At 55.1% G+C, this 20458-nt stretch overlaps 1 protein-coding gene across 10 annotated transcripts in view; it reads left to right on the forward strand.

The window, feature by feature from the left end:
- The window catches only part of EP400 (E1A binding protein p400), an 88139-nt gene that overhangs the window by 23940 nt on the left and 43741 nt on the right, over positions 1-20458 (forward strand). For 7 of the 10 annotated variants that reach the window (XM_088801097.1, XM_074321448.2, XM_074321451.2 and 4 more), the window contains 17 exons: positions 1636-1726; positions 3104-3211; positions 3667-4031; positions 5793-6086; positions 6849-7034; positions 7220-7360; positions 7850-7928; positions 8897-8946; positions 9306-9363; positions 10099-10188; positions 12824-12931; positions 13760-13950; positions 14162-14339; positions 15425-15561; positions 16590-16759; positions 17039-17213; positions 17491-17627. In XM_088801097.1, the coding sequence (XP_088657223.1) occupies positions 1636-1726; positions 3104-3211; positions 3667-4031; positions 5793-6086; positions 6849-7034; positions 7220-7360; positions 7850-7928; positions 8897-8946; positions 9306-9363; positions 10099-10188; positions 12824-12931; positions 13760-13950; positions 14162-14339; positions 15425-15561; positions 16590-16759; positions 17039-17213; positions 17491-17627 (2558 nt within the window). The remainder of the gene's footprint in view (positions 1-1635; positions 1727-3103; positions 3212-3666; positions 4032-5792; positions 6087-6848; positions 7035-7219; positions 7361-7849; positions 7929-8896; positions 8947-9305; positions 9364-10098; positions 10189-12823; positions 12932-13759; positions 13951-14161; positions 14340-15424; positions 15562-16589; positions 16760-17038; positions 17214-17490; positions 17628-20458) is intronic. The other 3 variants (XM_074321449.2, XM_074321453.2, XM_074321454.2) reach the window with 1 other exon arrangement.

The raw sequence follows: 20458 nt of genomic DNA on the forward strand, positions 1-20458 counted from the left end.
TTTCGAATGTTGTGAATGATCGGGTGTAGCGAGTCTGGGTTCTGTTATGTTCTTCTGAGGAGCACTGATGGCTTTGCTGTCACAGCTAGTTAGTGGGATTGAGTTGGAGCCATACACTTAGCCTCCCGAGTGTTGAGCGTGGGCACCTGATGTCTCAGTGCTGGCACGTGGTCGTACTCAGGGTCTCTGTGTCTGGCTCAGGAGGCAGTCAGAGCTGACGGACAGAGCGTGGGCCTCCCCGTCTGCAGCTGCCTCCTGTGGCGACTCCCCTGCCTCACTCCTGCTGTGGCCCCTGCTCCTGTCCCAGGGCTGTGCGTGGGCCTGAGCTGGGCTCCTGCCAGAGCCATAAAGCCGGAGACCGCCTGGCTCCACTCTGTTCCTGAAGTCCCGGCCCCATCCTGTGTCTGCCTACTGTGTCTCGTGCTTATCTGGAGTGCATTTGGTCCAGTAGGAAGGCTTGGCCATTACTGGACGCAGAGCCCTTTCTTATCAGCTTGTTTTACTTTAAAAACAAAACAAATCAAAACCAAATACCGTTCTTTTGGTTATATAAGTAAGGCATGTTCATTGTGAAACATTCGGAAAATTTTAAAAAGTGCACACACACAAATTATAAACTCCCTGTAATTCTGTCCCTAGAGATAACCGCCATCCACATGTCTATCAAATCATTCTTCCTTTCCGCCCGCCCCCCTTCCCTCTCCTTGTCCATCCCCCCCCCCCATCTTCACTAAATGGAAACGGGTGCTCCTTTCCCCTTTTCATTCCTCTGACGCCTCCGGGGGAGGCAGTTGTGCCTGCAGCCCCACTGCTGCTGCTGCACTAGCGGTGTGGTGTCATCTGTCCCCAGGACCGCAGGGGTCAGCAGCCCCCAGGGAACAATGACTTTGCTTTGCATCTGTAACTTGTGCATTTAAAATGTCTTGCTAAGTAGAGTGGACATAATTGAATCATGAAAAATTAGCAACCAGTGGGTGTTAACCTGCAAGGATGGTGCAGGCATAGGAAAGGTGCAGGACACCCACACGGCCCCTTTCTGTCCTGGCCAGTAGCTTTTTTCACTCAGACATTTCAGACGACCTCTGTCTGTTTCACGCACTGCATATGTCAAGTGGGTGGGCTGCTAGCTGTCCAAATACCATTTTGAAGATCCAAGTTAATTAGACTTATTAATTGGGGTTTTTGTGTCATTTTCCAGTAGGGAAACAATTGCAGCCTTTTTTTTTCATTATTCAGCTTTTGTTTTTGGGGGAGATGAGTGATGACAGGCAGTGTGCTTGACCAGGGAGGCGAAGCTGTAGTCTCACATCTGAGATGTCTCGTGGCCAGTCCCCTCTGGCCGCTGTTCTGTGGGCAAAAGCCAGTGTGTTTCACAAGGGCTGTAGGTTTGCATTGGTCTCAAATTCCATTTCAAACCAGAATAAAACATCTCTTACAGGTCCTTTCTTTCTTCCAGAGGTAAGTTAGAACTTCAAATTATTGTACGTAAACACACATTGCATACGTATAATGAAATACAATGGGCAGATAACGTTTCTGTTATGAAAAAAGAGTGAGGCTAATGTTTGGGGTGATTATGATGGTTTTTGTTTTATTCATTCTTGGAATGCACTTAAATCATTGTTTTTTTTCCAGCAGCAAGCCCTTGCAGGGACCCTGGTGACAGGGGCTGGAAGTGCGATAGAAACGGACCCCTTTAGGAGACAGCAGACGGGACCTCCGGCAGGTATGTCGGGGTGACCAGGCCCAGGCGGCCTTGGGACCAGCAAGCTTCTAAGTGTGGGGGTTACAGCGTAGTGGCATGTGTTTCTAAAGTGTGAATGCTCAAGAACTTAGGTTTGCTTAGTTTCTACTTCGGAAGTTAATTTTTCTTACTGTGAATATTAGCTAAACAAGTATTTCTGTGATTGTTCGTTCATGTGTGCTGAAGGTAGGCGTTCGTCAGTCAAGTAGGAGTATTTCGTTTGGATTTTCTAAGTGCATTTCTAGGCTCTTCAGTCTTCAGGATACGATTACGTGTAAAACCATCTGCTTTTTCAAGTTGTCACTTTTTTTTTGAAACAATGTTTTTCTTCAAATTACAAATTTAATATACTTTCTGTAAAATTTTAAACAGTTCACAGGGTGCAACTTAAGTCTGCCTCTGGTTTGGTGTTTCCTGCCCACTCCTTAGCCACAGAGGCAGCTGCTATTAATGTTTGTGCAACTTCGCAGACTTCCTTCTGTCCACCCACAGGCATTGTTACCTGTGTGTCATTCCGGAGAAGCTCAAATGTGATCACAGGTGCACTGTTCTGGCTTCATGTTAACTCCCTGGGCCAGCCTGCCCAGTCGTGGCCCTCATTCTTTTTGATGGCTGTGTGGTATTCCACTGCACGGGCGGTTCCTTAATTCATCATGCCCTCGTTAGCACCACCTTTTTTCTGTTCTAATCAACAGGGTTGAACATCTGTCTTACATTTTTTCCCCACATATTTGTCAAATTATCTAAAGGAACAAGTCCTAGAAATGAAATTGCTAGCTCAGGGTGTATGTGCAGTTAGTCTGGGTGATGCCCACCGCCCTCCAGAAGGGTAGGGCCAGTTCTGACTCCCGTCAGCAGTTCCTGGCTCTCGGACAACTGGGCCGTTGTATTAAGTACGATCAGCCTCAATCCTGTGATTCTGAGGGCTGAGCACGTAAATCTTTTGTTTTGATGTGGATTTCTTTAATCTCGATAAGGGTGCACAGTATCTTCGTGTTCACTGGCCGTTGGGAGCCTGTCCCTCTCCTGCCGTCCATTCTTCGACCGTTTCATCTGGTTGTCAGGGCCTCCATGTTAGTCTGTAAGAGCTTTCTGATCGTTGGCCGGTCCAGCCTTTTGCCCACCGTGCGTTACACATACTGTCTCTTAGGTGGTTGCTTGCCCTTTGCCTTTTTTTGACACTTTTTCTTATATTTGCAAAGTTTTAATGAAAAATTACGTTTCTGGCTTCAGATTTTGGTTCATGCATAGGAAGGTCTCCCTGTTCAAATATTATGAAAGCACTTGCACATGCTTTTTCTACTCCTCGCGTGGTTTTATTTTTACATCAAACTGCACCTTTTCTGAAAATTATTCTAGAGCAGTCTAAGCGACCTCGCCTTGAAGTGGGTCACCAAGGGGTAGTTTTCCAGCACCCAGGGGTGAATACGGGAGTTCCTCTGCAGCAGTTAATGCCGACAGTTCAAGGTAAGCCCCAGCCCCAGCGCTCGCCCTGTAGCTCAGAGGGAGTGCAGGCAGGGCCGAGGCAGCGCAGGCCGGAGCGCGCATGGGCGGGCTGGCAGGCGGGCTGGCGGGCGGGCGTGGTGCCCCTGGGCCGCAGCCAGTCGTGGGACGTGCCCAGAGACCAGGCCAGGCCCTTGTGTGGAGCTGCAGGTGCTCTGTCCCTGAGCAGCCCCAGTTGCATTCGTGTGTCTGAGGACACCTTACTTGTCCTCGACACTGCTCTGCTTGACGCTAAGTTCAGAGGTCAGATGCCTTCATCCTTTTCTGTGTGCTCGCATGTCAGTTAGACCTGTTGTGGCTGGGCGTTCGCCAGTTACACTTCAGTCTGGGGGTGTGCTGGGTGTGACAACATGCGGGTCTGACGCGCCGCGTGCTCCTGAGCTGAGGGTCAGTGCTGCGGGGCCTCCCCTGTTTTCCAGGAGGGATGCCTCCCGCCCCTCAGGCCGCTCAGCTCGCGGGACAGAAGCCGAGCCAGCAGCAGTACGACCCGTCCACGGGGCCCCCGGTGCAGAACGCCGCCAGCCTGCACACGCCACCCCCGCAGCTCCCGGGCAGGCTGGCCCCCGCTGGCCTCCCCGCCACGGCCCTGCCGCCGGCACTGCAGTTCCCACAGCCGCCACAGACCGCAGAGCCACAGGCAAAGGCGCCACCGCCCAACGCTCCGGTCCCCGCGCCCCCCGCTGGCCAGCATCCTGCACCCACGCAGCCCACACCGCCCCCTCTGCACATGCCCGTGCCTGGGAAGGCGCAGATGCAGGCCCCGCCGCTGCCATGCCAGCCACAGGTACTCTGCGCCCTCGTGCTCTGTCCCCTCGGCGTGGGGGGAGGTGAGCCACCTGTGTGAGCTGGTGGCACGCGCGCTGCTCTCAGCTGCCCGCTCTCCCACCTCAGCAGTCGTGGCTTCATCGGCTTCTGTGACCGTAGTTGTCATTCAGTTACCAGGAAACAGCGCGGTTCTTGCTGCTGCTGTCAGGATGGAATCGGGCAGACAGCCTGTGTCCACTGTCCCACCTGCTGTACCCAGTAAGGTGGACGTCGGGTGCCGTGCGCAGATGCGGCTCAGGGTGGTAGGGCTGCGGCAGGCCACGTGGCTGAGATGGGCCGCCCACCAGGCTGCCACCAAGGGCACCTGCCCCCTTGGACGCTCTGAAGACACATGTTCAGGGCCCGCTTCCTCACCGACAAGGGCTTTCCTAGGTGGGCTTTGCGTCAGGTTCTTTCTGATTCCTTGAGATCCGTGGCAGTGTGACCTTCTGTAATAGTCACATACAGCCACCTTTTCCTTAATACGTGTCGAGCACGAGGTCAGAGGAGCAGTTACCGGCATTTTCTTTCTTCTGCCTCTCAGCCCCTTGAGTAGATTCTTTTTTATTCCTATTTTACCCGTGAGAAGACTGAGGCCAGGGAGACCAGGTAACTAGCCAGTGACCGAGGGCTGTGATTGCAGCCCAGGTGCAGGTGAAGCTCTGGCCACCTGCCCTGAGGGGGCGTCCACCGGGCGAGTGCTGCTGGCAGTGGGTCTTGGTGGCAGAGTCTTGTGTTGTGAACACGCGCTGACTCAAGGTGGCACCGAGGCTTCCCTCGGATCTGTGAACTGGCCTTTTGTGGAGCACCAGCTGTGGAACCTGAGTGTAAAGCAGCTTCTGCCGCGTGCACAGACACCTGTCCCTGCTCGATTGGGAGGGGCTGCAGGCTTTCTCTAACGGCCACCAAGGGGGGCATAAACGCACTTCAGGCTGTCAGGCGTGTGGTTCCCGTCGCAGTCCTTCAGCTCTGCTGCTGCGCGCGAAAGCAGCCGCTGCGGCCAGTTGGACTTGCTCTCCAGAGCGTGCGGCTGGCCGGATGCCGGCCCTGGGGGAGGAGGGAGCGCCTTAGCTGCAGAGGCAGAAGCCACATGCCGGGAAGGGCACAGCTGTGGCTTGTTCTGGGTCACGGAGGTGCTCCATGTGGCGTCTGTCCTCGGCCCTCCCGGGGGAGCAGCTGGCCTGCCCTGCCGTCTGCTCCCCACTTCTTCCTCCACAGAACTGCCGTCCGAGTTGAACTTTGTCTTTAGTCGGGGGAGGGTCCCCCTAGTTGTGCCCTGATCTCATACCACACAGCCTGCCTGCCATGGGAGGGCCGCCAGCTATGTACTCGCCCTTCAGAGGGAAGGTACAGGATGAGCGTTTGGTAGTTTTCAACTAAGAAGCAGCTTACACAATGAAAGTTTCTTTAAAAAAATAGATAAATAAATAAATAAAACAGGAGAAAGACTGAAAAAGCAAAAACAAAACAGAAAAGAGCTTATTACATGAGATAAGACCATATGTGACTGCAGTTTATAACGGAGTCTCACGGGATTTGGTGGAGTACAGGGTGTATTCTTAGTAGTGGTTTAGTTTGTGTCATTGTGGTTTGTGGACATGATCTGAGTTTGGTTGCATGGCTGTGGGTGGGGGGGCATCGGTGCTGTCACACCCGCCTGTGACGCCATCTCCGGTGTCTGGGTGTTGTGAGCACAGCTGGAGTCGTGGCTTCACCTGATCTCCTGTTTTCTGCCTGCCAGACGGTGACATCCACAAGACTCCCCACGGACCCCGTGCAGCCCTGTCAGCGACCCCCACCCGCCTCTTCAGCCTCGGCCATTGCTCCCGCCGGCGGCTCGGGCCCAGGACCCTCGCCCGCACGGGCCTCCCCAGTGAATAGACCCTCCTCCGCAGCCAGCAAGTCGCTGTCTCCGGTCACCTCCCGGTCCCCGGGGGCAGTGGTGTCAGCCCCACCAAAACCACAGAGCCCAGCTCAGAATGCCGCCCCAGCCCCAGACGGCTCTCAGGATAAGCTGGCAGGACAGACGGCACTGGTAAGGAGACCGGGTGCCTTCCGACTGTGACATGCGTCTGGCTTCCTCTCTCAGGGTGCAGCAGCTGACAGCTGCACGCCTGACAGTAAGGACGGTCCACGTGCTTTGTGATCAGTGGGAACCAAGCTTGAACCCAAGTAGCTTGACCTGTCTTGGAGAAGGGAGGCTTGTGTGGGCTCTTTTCTGTGCCAAAGCCAGCGATCTGGGCTGCTGTCACCTCGGGGCCATAGCTGAGGGGCCAGGAGCTGGGCTGTGTCATGAGGCTGGGGAGCAGCGCTCAGAGTCCCCAGGTCGATAGGGGCCCCAGCGCAGCCAATGGCTGTTTGTGGGGGACTGAGCATTTCTCTGTTCAGCTTCATTAGAGGAATGAGAAGAAACCCCAGTCAGTGGGATCTGATCAACGCAGTGCTTCCTGTCCCCGGTTCTAACCCAGTGAGCGTGTGTGGCCCAGTTGACTTGATGTGTCCCCCCTTCCCAGTGGGGTTAAAGCAGATTCTAGCCTGTCCTGTGTCCCATGCAGTCCCCCGCCTGCGCGTGGGTGTGAGCTGGGGTCTGCGGTTCTGAGAGGTTCTGAGACTGGGCAGGACCGCCGCTTGGGCTTCTCCTGCGGCTCCAGGAGGAGTCACCCACCCGCTCCTCCTGCCCCTTGTGTCCAATTCTTCCCTTTGTTACCGAGACTGTCACATGGTAGGTCACACAGGTCTGGGATCTGACTGAGTGGAACGCACTTAAAAATGACGTGTCCGCCCCATGCCCCCGCAGGAAAACCAGATCCATCAGCGAATAGCAGAGCTGCGGAAGGAAGGCCTGTGGTCCCCGAGGCGGCTGCCCAGGCTGCAGGAGGCCCCGCGCCCCCGAGCTCACTGGGACTACCTGCTGGAGGAGATGCAGTGGATGGCCACCGACTTCGCCCAGGAGAGAAGGTGGAAGGTGGCCGCGGCCAAGAAGGTGGGTTAGAAAGCGCTGGGGGGTAGGACATCGCGGTGCTGGGAGCGCTCCGTCTCGCAGAGCTGCTCTCAAGGCCGTCCCAGCAGACGCTGCCTATCCCTGAGCAGCATGTAGCCACGTGCCAAGAAAGCTTCCGGGGTGGCCCGACACAGCGTAAAACACCCGCTTGTGGACTTGTTTGCTAGCTCGTCAGGACTGTCGCGCGGCATCATGAAGAGAAGAAGCTCCGTGAGGAAAGGGGAAGGCGAGAGGAGCAGAACCGGCTGCGACGGATCGCGGCCTCCACTGCCAGAGAAATCGAGTCTTTTTGGTCAAATATTGAACAGGTGAATGCTGCAATGCAGTGGGGTCCTGGAAACCTAGACTGTCAGGGCTGGCGAGCTGCCTTCTGACACCGCGGTGACGTCGTGGCACCGCCGTGTCCCGTAGAAAGCCCTTGAGGTGGTGCCTTCTGGTCTGCTGGCCCCCTGGGAGGTGGGGTCTGCGTCTGTCTGTGTGCGTGCAGATGACGTCGGCTGCACCCCACGTGCTTTGGGAGCCTCCCTGAGGCCCCTCCCAACAACGTAGGTCACTAATGGCTGCTCCCATCTCTCTCCGTTTAAAAAAAAATTCTCATCTCACTACCTGACAGAATTTGGACAGGATGCAGTTAGATGCAAATTACACATGAAAAGTACCAAACGGGGAATTTCCGTTTGGAGTAACGGGAATGAGATCGGGATGGTGGTGTGTGTGAGCTGTGAGGTCCTCGTGCGGTGTCCGGGGCTGTGTCACTCACATCGTCGGTAACATGCTGTGTCTCACTCTCTGTGTAGGTCGTGGAAATAAAACTGCAAGTCGAATTAGAAGAGAAGAGGAAGAAGGCCTTACATTTACAGAAAGTGTTCAGGAAAGGTAGGAGGCGGGGGAAGCCGCGCTGTTTCAGGGTTGTAATATGCCCGACTCCCTGCGCGTCTTTTTTGTTTGTTTGTTTAAGTATTTGATTGAATCCAGTATATCCAAATATTACCAGTCTATTAATATACATGATTGACATGAATTAGATATTTTATATTTCTTTTTCATGATAAGTTTTCAAATCCAGTGCATATTTCATAATGAAAGCACATCTCATTGGGGGTAGCCACATTTCAAGTGACCCACAGGGCTTTCAATCTGTGGAAACTTCTGATCTTTAGAAAGAGTTTCTTCTTCTCCGAGTCACATTTTGCCCATCCCTGCTCATCTCGTGACAAGGTGGCCGCTTGCTCCCCAGCATCTGCGAGCACGTGGTCTGCCTGATGGTCACACTCCTTTCGGTGGAGCTGCTCTCGCTGCACATTTCAGCTCTTCTCAGCTTCACCGGATGAGTCAGCACCCCTAGGTTGATCGGCTTTGGGGCGCGCTCAGAATTGAGGCAGTTCCTGGACAGGGAGGTGGGCTCCCTGAGGCGTGTCGGGAGCCCTCTGTGTGGCCAGCGCTCTGCAGTAGCTGCCCTGGCACCGGTGGGGGCCAGGAACTAGTGAGGCGGCGTCACTGGGCGGAGGGCAGCGGGGGGGGCATAGTGCCTCCCATCTGATGGGCGAGGAAACTGAGATGGAGAGATGACCACCACTTAAGTCAACAGCTGTCAGACAAGTCAACAGCTGTCAGACCAGACAAACCCTAAGAAAGCTTTGCCGCCAGCCCATCAGCTGGGCTCTGTAGGAGGTCTCCGTGCACTTGGCAGGCGTGGAGCTGTGTCTGGCTCTGCCTTGCCACCCTGGTCACGGGCCGGGGGGTGGGGGGGGACTTGCCCTGCTGTGTCCTTGCAGAGGAGATGTCAGCAGAGACACCCCTTCACTGCTGTAGTGACCACGTCGTGTTGTTACCTGTTTCTCTAGGAAAAGAGTCGAGACCTAAGGGATTTGATGCGTCTCCAGAAAACGTTCTGGTGAGTTGAGGACTGTCCCTGCGCTGTGTAGGAGGTGGCAGCAGAGGGAGGCAAACCGTGTCTATAAAATGGGCTCCTCGCTTCTGTCTGGAGAAACTGTAGGCTGAGTCACTCCCTTTCACTGAGAAATCAGTCTGCCTTGGGGACAAACTGGTTTTCAGCGTGTCAGGTGCACGGGCTGACTGGGCCCTGGGGGAAAGTGCGCTGACGGCAGCGTGGGCTTCGTCTTCCTGTTCCACTCCCCGGGCCTTCCTGTCACCACAGGCGTGATGGTGGCCGCTTGTCACAGGCTCACGTTTCTGCTCTGGTCTCCGTCCTGTGCTTTCCCACCACGTGTGTGCATTCTGGTTCTGTTTCAGGATTTGGGGGCACCTGCAAGAAAACGGAAAGCGAGTACCTCCCTCACTGATGACGAAGGTCCGTCTCCAGGGCTCTTTACCATCCCCTGTGCAGTGCTTGAACTCAGCAGTAGGGGAGGGGTCGGGCACCACTCAGGGTGGCCATGACATCGAGGACGGTTGTGAGCCGGAGCCACTGGGGCCATTGTGGAGCAGGGAGAGTGTGGGGCTGAGCGTGTGTGTTCATTCGTGGGGGAGCGAAGGCCGTGAGTACTTAGGAAGGAGCCGGCTGGGGCTGAGGCAGGTGGGAGAGAGGTGTTGCCCACATGGCCAGTCCCCAGGTGGCAAGGACTTCCGCTCAGTGGGGCGATGGCCACAGAAGTGCACGTCCTGCTGGGGCCACTTGGCTCCCGAGCGCAGGAGTGGGGGTGTCGGGTGCAGAGACCGTGGCTGCACAGCACCGTGCTGAGGGAGGCGAAATGGGCAATGGCAGATTCAGTGACCCAAGGTGGCACACTTGGGGACGGTCCTGCAGCGCGGCCCAGGTAGACGAGAGGTTGCTCCTCATTCTGGGGTCTGGCCCGAGCAGGCCCGTCAAGTCAGGAAAGAAAGCAGGCTGTATTTCACATGCTGAGGTCTCTGTTTCCTGCTCACTCAGTACACGGTCCTTTCTGAATGGAACCTGTGAAATTAAAAGGTTTAGTTGTAATTCTTCTAGTAGCCGTGCAGAGCATTTTGGAAGCCGTGTAGTGTGATGAGTAACTGAGAAGGTGCAGTGACGTTTGGCACTGACACCCGATGGTCACCATTTCAGTGGAAGACGAGGAAGAGACAATTGAAGAGGAAGAAGCAAATGAAGGGCTTGTGGACCACCAGGCAGAGCTGTCGGACTTGGCCAGGGAAGGTAGGCCTGGGCATCCTCCTGAAAGGCTTCAGTAGCCGTGGGCACGTACGAGAGAGCGTGTCACAGCGTGTGGGGTGGGAGTGCCCCGCACACTGATCCCCGTCCCGGCGGTGACAGTCCCCATGTCTCACGTTAGTCCCTTTGGCGGCCTGTACCCCGCTCCAACGCGTGTCCCTGGACACACTGCTTCACTGGTGTGTGTCGGAGCCGCACACAGGAGTCAGGCGTGGTCCCATGTTGTCACGTGGACTTGCTGGTTCTCACTGCTGCACAGTGTTCCACGTGTAACCTGGCACAGAGGGTCTCTGGCTCGGAGCGGAGGGCTGGGCTGGAGGGCGTGTGCACAGGGCCTGGCCGACATGACGGGGTTGATGGCGTTTGGGTGGTTGTCGCACCAAAGCCTGCCTGTCTGGAGCCCTCAGCGTCTGGCTGTAGCGCGTCTGCCCTTGGCTGGTGAGCGCGGCCCCTCATGGCGGTGCACGGCCCCTGTGGGCCCCGCCCTGCCCATGCCCACTCTGGTGTGAGCTGTTTTTCCCCAAACTGACCTGTCGGTGTCCTTTGTACATTCTGGCCGCGAATTCATCAGTCATGTTATTTGGCTTGTTCTTGACCTGAAAGGGACACTGTCACCGGAAAGGCAGTGTGTAGTGGTGGTGATCCAGGCCGCTCGGTCGCCGTCAGTGTGCTCGCTGTCCTCTCAGCCTTTCAGTTGGGCTGTTGCGGTGTCCTTGTACTGTTCTCAGAGTACAGTGACTTAGCCTCGTGCCTTATTCGCTGTGGTGACAAGCAGCCTGGCTGCTGCTTCTGGCTGGGTCCCATTGGACGAGCGCTTGGCCTCCGTCCTTGCGGCTGGCCCCACGCTGCCAGGCCTGCCAGCTGCGGCCGCGAGCCCAGCTCCTCCCAGGGCCTCCCCTCCCCTTCTGGCTGTTGGCGCACCCTTGTGATGTGGCGTGGTGGCTGGTCTTCCCAGAGAAGTGACCCAGGGGCATGCGAGCCACTCGTGTGCTTTCACACCGCCTGGCAGCCCCCCGGCTCAGCCCTGGCCTGTGGGGGTCCTGGCGCCACAGTGTCCGTGCTGCTGAGCGCCCCTCGCCCACAGGCTCTGCCTCTTGTCCAGGCCTCTCGCACCCTCAGGGGCCTGTTAGCCTTTCCTGCAAGTAGACGGTGTGCATCTTTCAAGTTGAATTCTCGGGTCTTTCGTTTTCTATCTGAAAAGGAATCTTTTCTCTGTATCTTCTAACTAGTTTATATAAGCGAAGGCGATTGATTTATTTCTGTGTGTTGTTTGTGCCAAGACCCCTCGCAGTCACTCTTACTGTGACTTTTTTCTGTTTTCCAGTTTTTTCTGCTTAGTCATTACGTGATATACGTGTGCATCTGCCAGCATTTTGTTGTGAAAACATTCAGACACACACACAAGTTGAAAGAACTGTGTTCTGACACCTACATACATGTATGTCCCACCCCCTGGAGTCTGCAGCTTTTCAGCCAGGATGGGGGGCCATTCAGCCATAAGCAGGGGGAGCCGCTGCACTTAATTAGCCTTAACTTCATGGTGACTTAGTGTCCTTTTGGGGTGTGTCTGTGCGCTTGTCACTGGTGTGACGATGTGCAGAAAGCCACACGCCACAGTCTGCAGTGCGGTGCAGCCTCTGTCCTTGCCACCCATGGAACAGCTGTGGGGACAGCAGTCTCGCCCAGGTTTCTGGTCACCCCGGACAGACGCAGGCGTGCAGATGATGAGGTCGGCCATGACATTGAAAGCTCTTCAGCCCCCAAACTGGTTTGTAGGAGCGTGAGGCCGCTTGCCCCATCACCGCAGTGGGAAGCACCTGCTTCACTGTACTCGCCAGCAATGAGGGCTTTAAGGTGGTTGCTGATTCGGTCAGGACATGGTGCACCGTCTGATGCCCCGAGATGCTCAGTTACAAAATACGCGACGAGCCCTGTGGAGTGTGTGTGAGACACAGCTCCTTCTGTCCCCAGGTGCCCGGGCCTTACTGTGCGGGGTTTCAACAGCGAGGGTGAGCTCTCAGGGCAGAAAGGGTAACAGCCTGTTAGCATACTTTCCAGACGTTTTTTCTGTTTCATTTTGTTTGATTTCTAGTATTTTTATGTGTCATATCCACCAATTATTTTCCAGTATTTTTTATATTTTTATTTATTAGTCTGTAGGTTTTACTTTCTAGTCATTAGGTTTTTTCAGAAATATTTGTTCTTTTATGAATAAAAACTGAGTTTCTTCATTTTATTTCAAAGATTTTCATCTTTATAAAGAAAATATTTTATAAAGATTTTTTCTTTTTAAATTTTTTATTATTTTTTAAGGAGGGCACAGCTCACAGTGGCCGATACAGGGATCGAACCAGCAACCTTGGTGTTATTAGCACCGCGCTCTAACCAACTGAGCTGACAGGCCACCCCATAAAGAAAATATTTCAGATGTCGTATCTATGATGGGCAATTAATTTTGGAAAAAAAATAAATGAGCTTTTAGAAAATATGTGCTTTCCCCAAGGAATTAAAACCAGGAAAAGGAATATATGTGAAAAGGGCCCTTTTCCTTGACTGCTTCCCAACTACCTGACGCCATTGATAACAAAGTGACCACCTTTCTTCCTGCGACCTTTTCCAGCTGAATTGCCCTTAATTGACTTGATGAAGTTGTATGAAGGTGCCTTTTTGCCGAATTTCCAGTGGCCCCAACCTCCACCTGGCGGTGAGGAGACGAGTGAGGAAGAAGGTATGTGTCAGCTCCTCAGCGGCTCGGCTTTAAACCCGAATGCTCACCGAGGAGGAGGGGGCTTCAGCAGAGTCGGGACTCTACGTTCACTTCTTTGTAGTCTGATGGAAAAGGAAGTGGAAATGTATTTAACGTGTAATTTTATATTGAATAGAGTTTTATTCTGTGCTTTTCATTTTTATTCATAAACTTGGCACAGTTATCAGCTCTTGATCAAGTTGTGAACAATTAATTTTCTCCACATTTATAAGTCATTGTTTTACGGAGCTAGATTTTTACCACATTTGTCAGGCTGTGCTATGTTTGTTTAGCACACCCGTTTTAAGGAGTTTATTTTACTTTGATTAGACACACAGACTGTACCACAAAAGGCCTGCTTTTCCTTGCTTTCACTCCACTGTTGTCATTAGTAGACGTGCCTGTGGGCACGAAGGTAAGGAAGGGCTGGGGCCGTCAGGACGTGGGAGGGCTCTGTGCTGCCCGTCGTTGGAGACGCTTCTCAGTTTTGCTTTCTTGGTGGTTGAGGGGCAGCCACTAAGCCTGTGAGTGCCCATAACTCTATTGGTGACACTAGCTCCTAATCGTTACATTTTCCAGTTTCACCCGAGGGCTTTCCAGGGTGGTCCTAGGCTTGGTAGTTTTCTAAGAGTTTTGTATTAGTTTATCTGGGTTACATCGCTAGGTAATAAAGTGGATCAAAACAAAACAAAATGCTACTTGATTCTGTATTGAAGTATTTGGATTCTGTCAATGTTTTTCTTTTTTTAAAAAAAAATGTGAAGCAGGCTCGTCCCACTGTCACAGCACTTGCAAACCCCGTTTTCACAGACACGGAGGACGGCCCTGGAGACCAGGAGAGCCGGCGGGATGTGGTTGTCATCGACTCGCTGTTCGTCATGGACCAGTTCAGAGCTGCTGAGAGAGTGAGTGTCGGGAGACCTCACACTAGGGACATCGCGGACGTGACCGCCATGGCCGAAGCCGTGCTGCCTAAGGGCAGCGCTCGGATCAGCACCGCGGTGAGGCGCTCTGCTTTTTGGGGGGCGGGGGCGGGGCCTGGCCCCACCGGCACGAGGTGTCAGGAGAAGCAGATTCTGGCCATTCTTTTCCTGCTGTGTAGATCTTTGTTGTGGCTTTCCAGGAGGCTTGTCGTGTGCCTGGACGTCACTCTGGAGAGAAAATTGTAGTGTTTCTCTCGAGAAGTGCTCACTGGCCTACCTGTCACTGCAGGTGAAGGTGAGCGCCCCGTCGCTGCTGTACGGCGCGCTCAGAGATTACCAGAAGGTCGGTCTGGACTGGCTGGCCAAGCTCTACCGGAAGCATCTCAACGGCATCTTGGCGGATGAGGCTGGCCTGGGCAAAACAGTGCAGGTCATCGCTTTCTTTGCGCACCTGGCTTGTAATGAAGGTAAGAGCTGCTTGGTTCTTGAACAGCACAGATTTGCTGGGATTGACCCGCAGTCCGTGCATGGCCGCGGTGGGGCGGGGCAAGGCGGCTGCCTCCTTCGCTCCGGGTTCTGGTCCAGGACAGAACCCAGGGGATAGGTTGCATGAATGAGCAAAGGACTCGATCACAGCCACCATCAGTGGGGTGACTCACTGTTATTCCACATCTGATGTCAGTCGTGTGAGGCCCAGTAGGCCGTGACCGAGACCTTGGGGCTTCCCGAGTCCCACTGCCCGTCAGCTCCTGCTGCTGCCGCGCTGGCCTGAGCCAGTGCCGCCGGGCGCCACCACGGGCTGGTGGGAAAGCATCGCTGGCCCAGCGCTGTCTTCTTCACTGTCCCTTCAGCCTCCGTACCCCAAACCCCGTCTCCCCGAGACCCTCACCTGGCTGGTCACGGCATCTCAGTCTGTCTGTTTCCCCTTGGCGTTCTTTCGTGTTGGTGGGAATGCACTTCCCTACAGCAGTCATGGCCATCGAGGTGTGCACTGCACGTGTGTTGTCGAGACCTGTCGTTTCCTGCTCCTGACTTGGTTTATGCTTCATTTCCAGCACAGAAGTTGGAATTTGTTATGTGTGTATCGCTTTAATCCTTTAAAAGCCCTATTTTTCAGAAGACAAATTGTAACCGTGTATTTTGAGATGGTTTGGGTGTTGTGACTAGAGGGGGAACGCACGGCAAGCCTGTGCGTGGCCTGGCGGGTGCTGCAGGGAGGAGGCCCGAGCCCCGAGGGCTGTGGGGCGCTCTGCCGCTTGCTTCTCAGCATTGTTCCTTGTGGGTGGGCGTTCCCTCCATGCTTACGGGTTTGCCATGTTTCTGAACAAGTAACCCATTTTATTGGGAATTGACGCATGTAGCCACTCTGTGCCAAGTGCCCCTGAGACTCAGGCATGGACTCTGCCCTCGGCAGCCTCCTGTGGGCGCGGGGAGGAGCTGTCCCGACTCCTGTGCGCCACCTGGGTGACTGCTTCCATCATTCACCTGCTGAGCTGGTCTGAGCCAGATGGTTTTAGCTGAGAGGAAATGCGGTGTCTTCTCTCCTGCGCAGGCAATTGGGGCCCTCATCTTGTCGTCGTGAGAAGCTGTAACATCCTCAAGTGGGAGCTCGAATTGAAGCGTTGGTGTCCTGGGCTCAAAACCCTCTTATACGTTGGCAGCCACAGAGAGCTCAAAGCAAAGAGACAGGTATTTTAAGTTTAAACATGGAACAGAACCAAACAGGAAACCATCTTAATTCTTGTAGGAGACAAATTTCACAATGTCCAGGCGTGCTTGTTTATTAGTGTAACTATCGTGCGAGACCGCCCTGTAAGTTGCTCCTTGATTCCGAGCGTCTCACAAGCACCTGACAGCGGTTGCTCCCCGGAAGGAGGGCCACAGGTGCAGCGGCCTCGTTTTCACTTCCCAGAAACAGGGAACTTCCTTCCAGACTCACGTGGGCTCTGGAGGCGCTGCAGGTCCTTTATACCACAGGCCTGTTGGTTCCCCCCACACCCCCAGGCACAGACGAGAACCTGGTACCCCCTCGGTTCTGAGTCACAGTCCGTGGAAGAATTTCCATGCAGTGTGTGTGAGAAACACTGTAACGTGCAGGGTGCTCTAGGACACATTTGGACTGTGTTCTTTCTCTTTTTTCCACCCAGTAGTTTCAAGTACTAGATTCTAAGTAAATTACAGGTCACAGGTTCTCATTGAAGATAAAGTTTTGGCTTATGGTTAGGCTATCGTGTTGACTAGCGTTTACTGCAGAAGCGATATCTTGAAATGTATTTTCTTTGTTACTGTCTCTGGTTATTTGTTTGTTTTTAAGAAGCTTATGCTGTAGTCGGTCGCAGCACAGATCTCCACATTTCCTACCGTCCCGAGCACGTTTTTCCCTTGCTCAGATTATATCCTATAAAAGCTGGTCCCACTGCAGGATCCTCTCATAGTTGACAGTCTAGTGTCCAAAAGCCATTGTCTGTGCCTCCAAAGCGGCCTCTTCCTTTGTTCACACAAGTGCTGTAGGCTGCTAGAGGAACAGGCCATGAAAACATGCACTCAGCCCTTCCCTGCGCAGTAAAAAGAAGTTTATAAGAAGCACGAGAACGGTGACCGTGGGTGGGGACAGGTTCATCAATTCAGTGGTGAAAACTTGGGAGCGTGCCCCAGACCCTGATTCCAGGAGGGGAGGCGTGAGAAGGCGCCTGAGGCCGTGTGTTCTGTGTGCGCAGGGCTGGACCGAGCCCAACAGCTTCCACGTGTGCGTCACGTCCTACAAGCTGTTCTTCCGGGGCTACCCGGCCTTCGCACGCGTGCGCTGGCGCTGCCTGGTCATCGACGAGATGCAGCGCGTCAAGGGCCTCACGGAGAGGCACTGGGAAGCCGTGTTCGCCCTGCACAGGTCTGACCCACTCGGCTTGGCTCGCGGTTCTGGGTGCCCGTGTCTCTGTGAAGGTCCTTTTGAAGGAGTTTAGGTGATTGCAGGCACACACAGAATTGCCTGAGCTACAGACGTCCCCTTGTCCTTGGTCATAGCATGTCGGGCTGAGGACACCCAGAGAGTTCGTGTAGTTCAGCCCGTTCCCTCAGGCCCGTGCGTGTCGGCCCCACGACGCCCCCACAGCCCCTTGCCTCTGTGCACCCAGCCCGGTCCCGGGACTCAGCCCGCCCTCCTGTGCAGCCAGCAGCGCCTGCTCCTGCTCGACGCGCCCCTGCACAACACCTTCCTGGAGCTGTGGACCACGGTGCACTTCCTGATCCCAGGCATCTCCCGGCCCTACCGGCACTGCCCCCTGAAAGCCCCCAGCGAGGAGAGCCAGGACTACTACCACAAAGTGGTCATACGCCTGCACAGGGTACGGGGCTCGGCCGCAGGGCCCGGACCCTCAGGGGAGGGGGGGGGGCGCTGTCCCGGAGAGGCGCACGGGACCTGTGTGTGTGACGTCACCCGGAGAGGCATGTGTGACTGTGTGTGACGTCATCCCAGAGAGGCGCACGGGACCTGTGTGTGTGATGTCACCCGGAGAGGCATGTGTGACTGTGTGTGACGTCATCCCAGAGAGGCGCATGGGACCTGTGTGTGTGATGACATCATTGTGGAGAAAAAAACAAAGGATCATATTCCTTTTGCAGGTGACGCAGCCATTTATTTTGAGGAGAACCAAGAGAGATGTGGAAAAGCAACTGACGAAGAAGTTCGAGCATGTTCTGAAGTGCCGCCTTTCTAACCGACAGAAAGCCTTGTACGAGGACGTCATCCTGCAGCCCGGGTGAGTGTGGGGCTGCTTGTGCTGTGTCCCCTCCCACGTCAGTGGGGCTTTGCAGGGGGATGCCCTGCCCTGGCAGGTTTCTGCTTCTGCAGGCTCCTCTGGGCTGTCCCCTCCCTGCTTCCAGTCAGTGACTCTGTCCGTTGTTGCTAACCCATGTGGGGCAGGCGCCCTGGGCCCTGGAGTTCACTGCATCGTCCTGCAGTGTCAGTTATGTTCACGCAGGAGACATGGTCCGACTGACAAGCTCACCTTTTCCCATCCATGCCCAGGACCCAGGACCCAGCAGTAACGCTGCACTCAGCAGGCCCGTGACCTGTGGGGCTCCGCTCCAGGGCCCAGTGCAGGCCCGACACTGCACGTGGGGCCGAGCCCCTCTAGTCTGTTTCGCCTGTGCACGCATGTGCAGCTTTGCACAGTTTCACTGGTGGACGGCTGTTCTCACCCTACATACTAGCAACCTCAGCGAACACTTTGTTTTCTGTTTTAAGTCGAGAACTTGCATTTCACCTTTTCACCTGAAGGAAATGCTTGACGGCTTCCTTTTGGCGTATCTGAATTGCCAGCATCGTTACTCTTGTTCTTTAGGGTCGTTAGGAAGTGAAGTCAGGGTGGCTTGAACACAGGCAGACCCAGTGATGCTAAGTGGATCTGCTCACCAAGCCAGCTAGCTGCTAAGTGACTAATGGGTGGGAGCACGTGCGGTGAGGGGCCGCGGGACAAAGGGAGGGTTCACGTCTGAGTGGGACGGAGCAGGACAGCGAGAGGTTTCGTCATGCTGCTCAGAACAGCATGCGATTTAAAATCCGAATTATTTATTTCTGGAACTTTCCATTTAATACTTTTGGACCATGGTTGTCTGCAGGTAACTGAAACTGCAGACGTGAAGCTGCAGGGGAGAAGGGCTGCTGTATGTGGTGGCGCAGGCCGTGCAGGCAGCATGGCACAGAGTGACTGCTGTGTGGTCTCTGCACCTGCCTGTGACTCGGGACGTGTGGGGTCTGACCCCCTCCACGATACTCCCATGTGGCCTGTTGGGCTCTTTCCATCACGCTCTCCATTTCCTGAGTTTAGATTAAAAAACAAAACTAAGCAGAATTAAAGTTCAAAAGATTTTAAGTATATTTGTACTCAGTAATCATAGGCCTGTGTCTCTCCTGTCATGGGTGCTGAGAAGTCACCACAAGCTGCACCTCAGTGGCTGCAAGAGCGCTCAGCATTCCAGAGCCATCTCCCCGCATTCCTGCTGCTCACCTGACTCGCGCCCCTGCTGTGGGGGCCGGGGTGACCTAGCATCCTGAGGTGCCGTGCACGTCAGTAGGGGGCGCAGGCAGCCCTCCTTGACCGGCCGGGTTGCCTGGGCACAGCCCCGTGCTGCCGCTTCCCCCACGTAAAATGAGGAGATGCTGTGGGGCTGTGAGGTCATGCCACCGTGTGTGGGACGCGGCAGAGTAGTGTCTGCACACAGCAAGCCTTCAGCAGGTGGCTTTGCTGTTAATCTTGCTTGTCTCACGGGGTCACTCCTGGGAGTTTCAGGGCAGCGTAGGGATGCACGGCTACTCACGTGTGTGGTTCCTTAGTCCTTGATGGCTGCACTGGTGAAGCTGCAGTCTGTTCACTTGTGTTGAGAGTAGGAGCCTTGAAAACCCCCGTCCGCGACAGCATTCCCAATGTCCTTCCTGAGCATAGGGGAAATGGTGCGCGTGAGCAGAGAAGGTGCAATATTGGTCAAGTTTACTGTTGGTCAGATGTTTCGGGGGTCCTAATTCAGCTTGTGAAGACCAGGTGTCCATGGCGAGACCCACGCCAGTGGGTTTGGGCTCCCGTGGAGTCCAGGAACATGCCACACTCGGTCGCCTGGGCTTCTGCTCCCTGGTGGTGCCAGGGGATGGCGCTGCTTTGCACTTGGGGATGACAGCGTCATCCCGCCCGTTGCCTGCCTCCGTATGCCTGCAGGAGAAGCCCCCCAATCTGGGACCCACTGGTGAGAGCAGACCCTGGGCTGCTGTGTGGCATTTGCTGCAATGGAGCTGCAGGAAGAGACTTGCCCCTATGTGCGGGTGCCCCTTCCTCCCGAGTCTGTCGGGCTAGGCCGAGGGGAGGCGGGGAGTGTGCCCGTGCCCGGCCCGACTGTAACTCCTGATCAGTGACTTTCGTGGGGCGCTGCCAAACCCTGCTCAACGTGCATGTTGATGCCATGGTCTGGGGTCCTCGAGTGGGCTCAGCATCGCTCCTGGTTGGTGCCTTCCACTTCCCCTGTGGTGACCACGTCCCGCATTCCCACCACCTCCACATGAGCTCGCCCCACGGAAACCTTGTCTGCCCCTTGCACAGAGCCCTGCAGGGACCGGCCAGGCCTGCCCCGCTGCCCCCTGGTTTCTGTTGTCAGCGCAGAGGGGCTCTGAGTCCACCTCGGGAACCCGCATTTCCGGTGTTTGCAGTCTTCTTTCTGAAGTGTGTCCTGTGCCTCAGCGCTCATGCAGACGTCGTGGCTGTGATCGTGTCGCCGTGCTCTGCAGAGCTGTCTGTGGGCTTGGCACTCCCTCACCCCAGCCCTGCTCCACCCCATGCCCCACGGCCTGTTCCGTCAAGGCCGAGAACACATCCTGTGGCTGCCTGAGCTGTCCCTTGAGCACCACAGGCACGTGTGCCGACTGCCATCCGGTGACTCTCCTAAGCATGCTTCTCTTCTGGGCTTTCCTGCCATGGGCGTGGTCCCAGCAGCCCAGCGTCCGCGTAGAAACTGGCTGTCCTTTGTCACCTTGCACTTCCCGTCTCTTCGCTCCATTGTGCTGCCTCGGTCCCCGCACCTGCAGACCACCTGGCCCACCCGT

The sequence above is a fragment of the Rhinolophus sinicus genome, chromosome 9 (assembly GCF_057876585.1).
Source record: "Rhinolophus sinicus isolate RSI-liver-muscle chromosome 9, RSI-T2T, whole genome shotgun sequence".
Classification (NCBI taxonomy): Eukaryota; Metazoa; Chordata; class Mammalia; order Chiroptera; family Rhinolophidae; genus Rhinolophus; species Rhinolophus sinicus.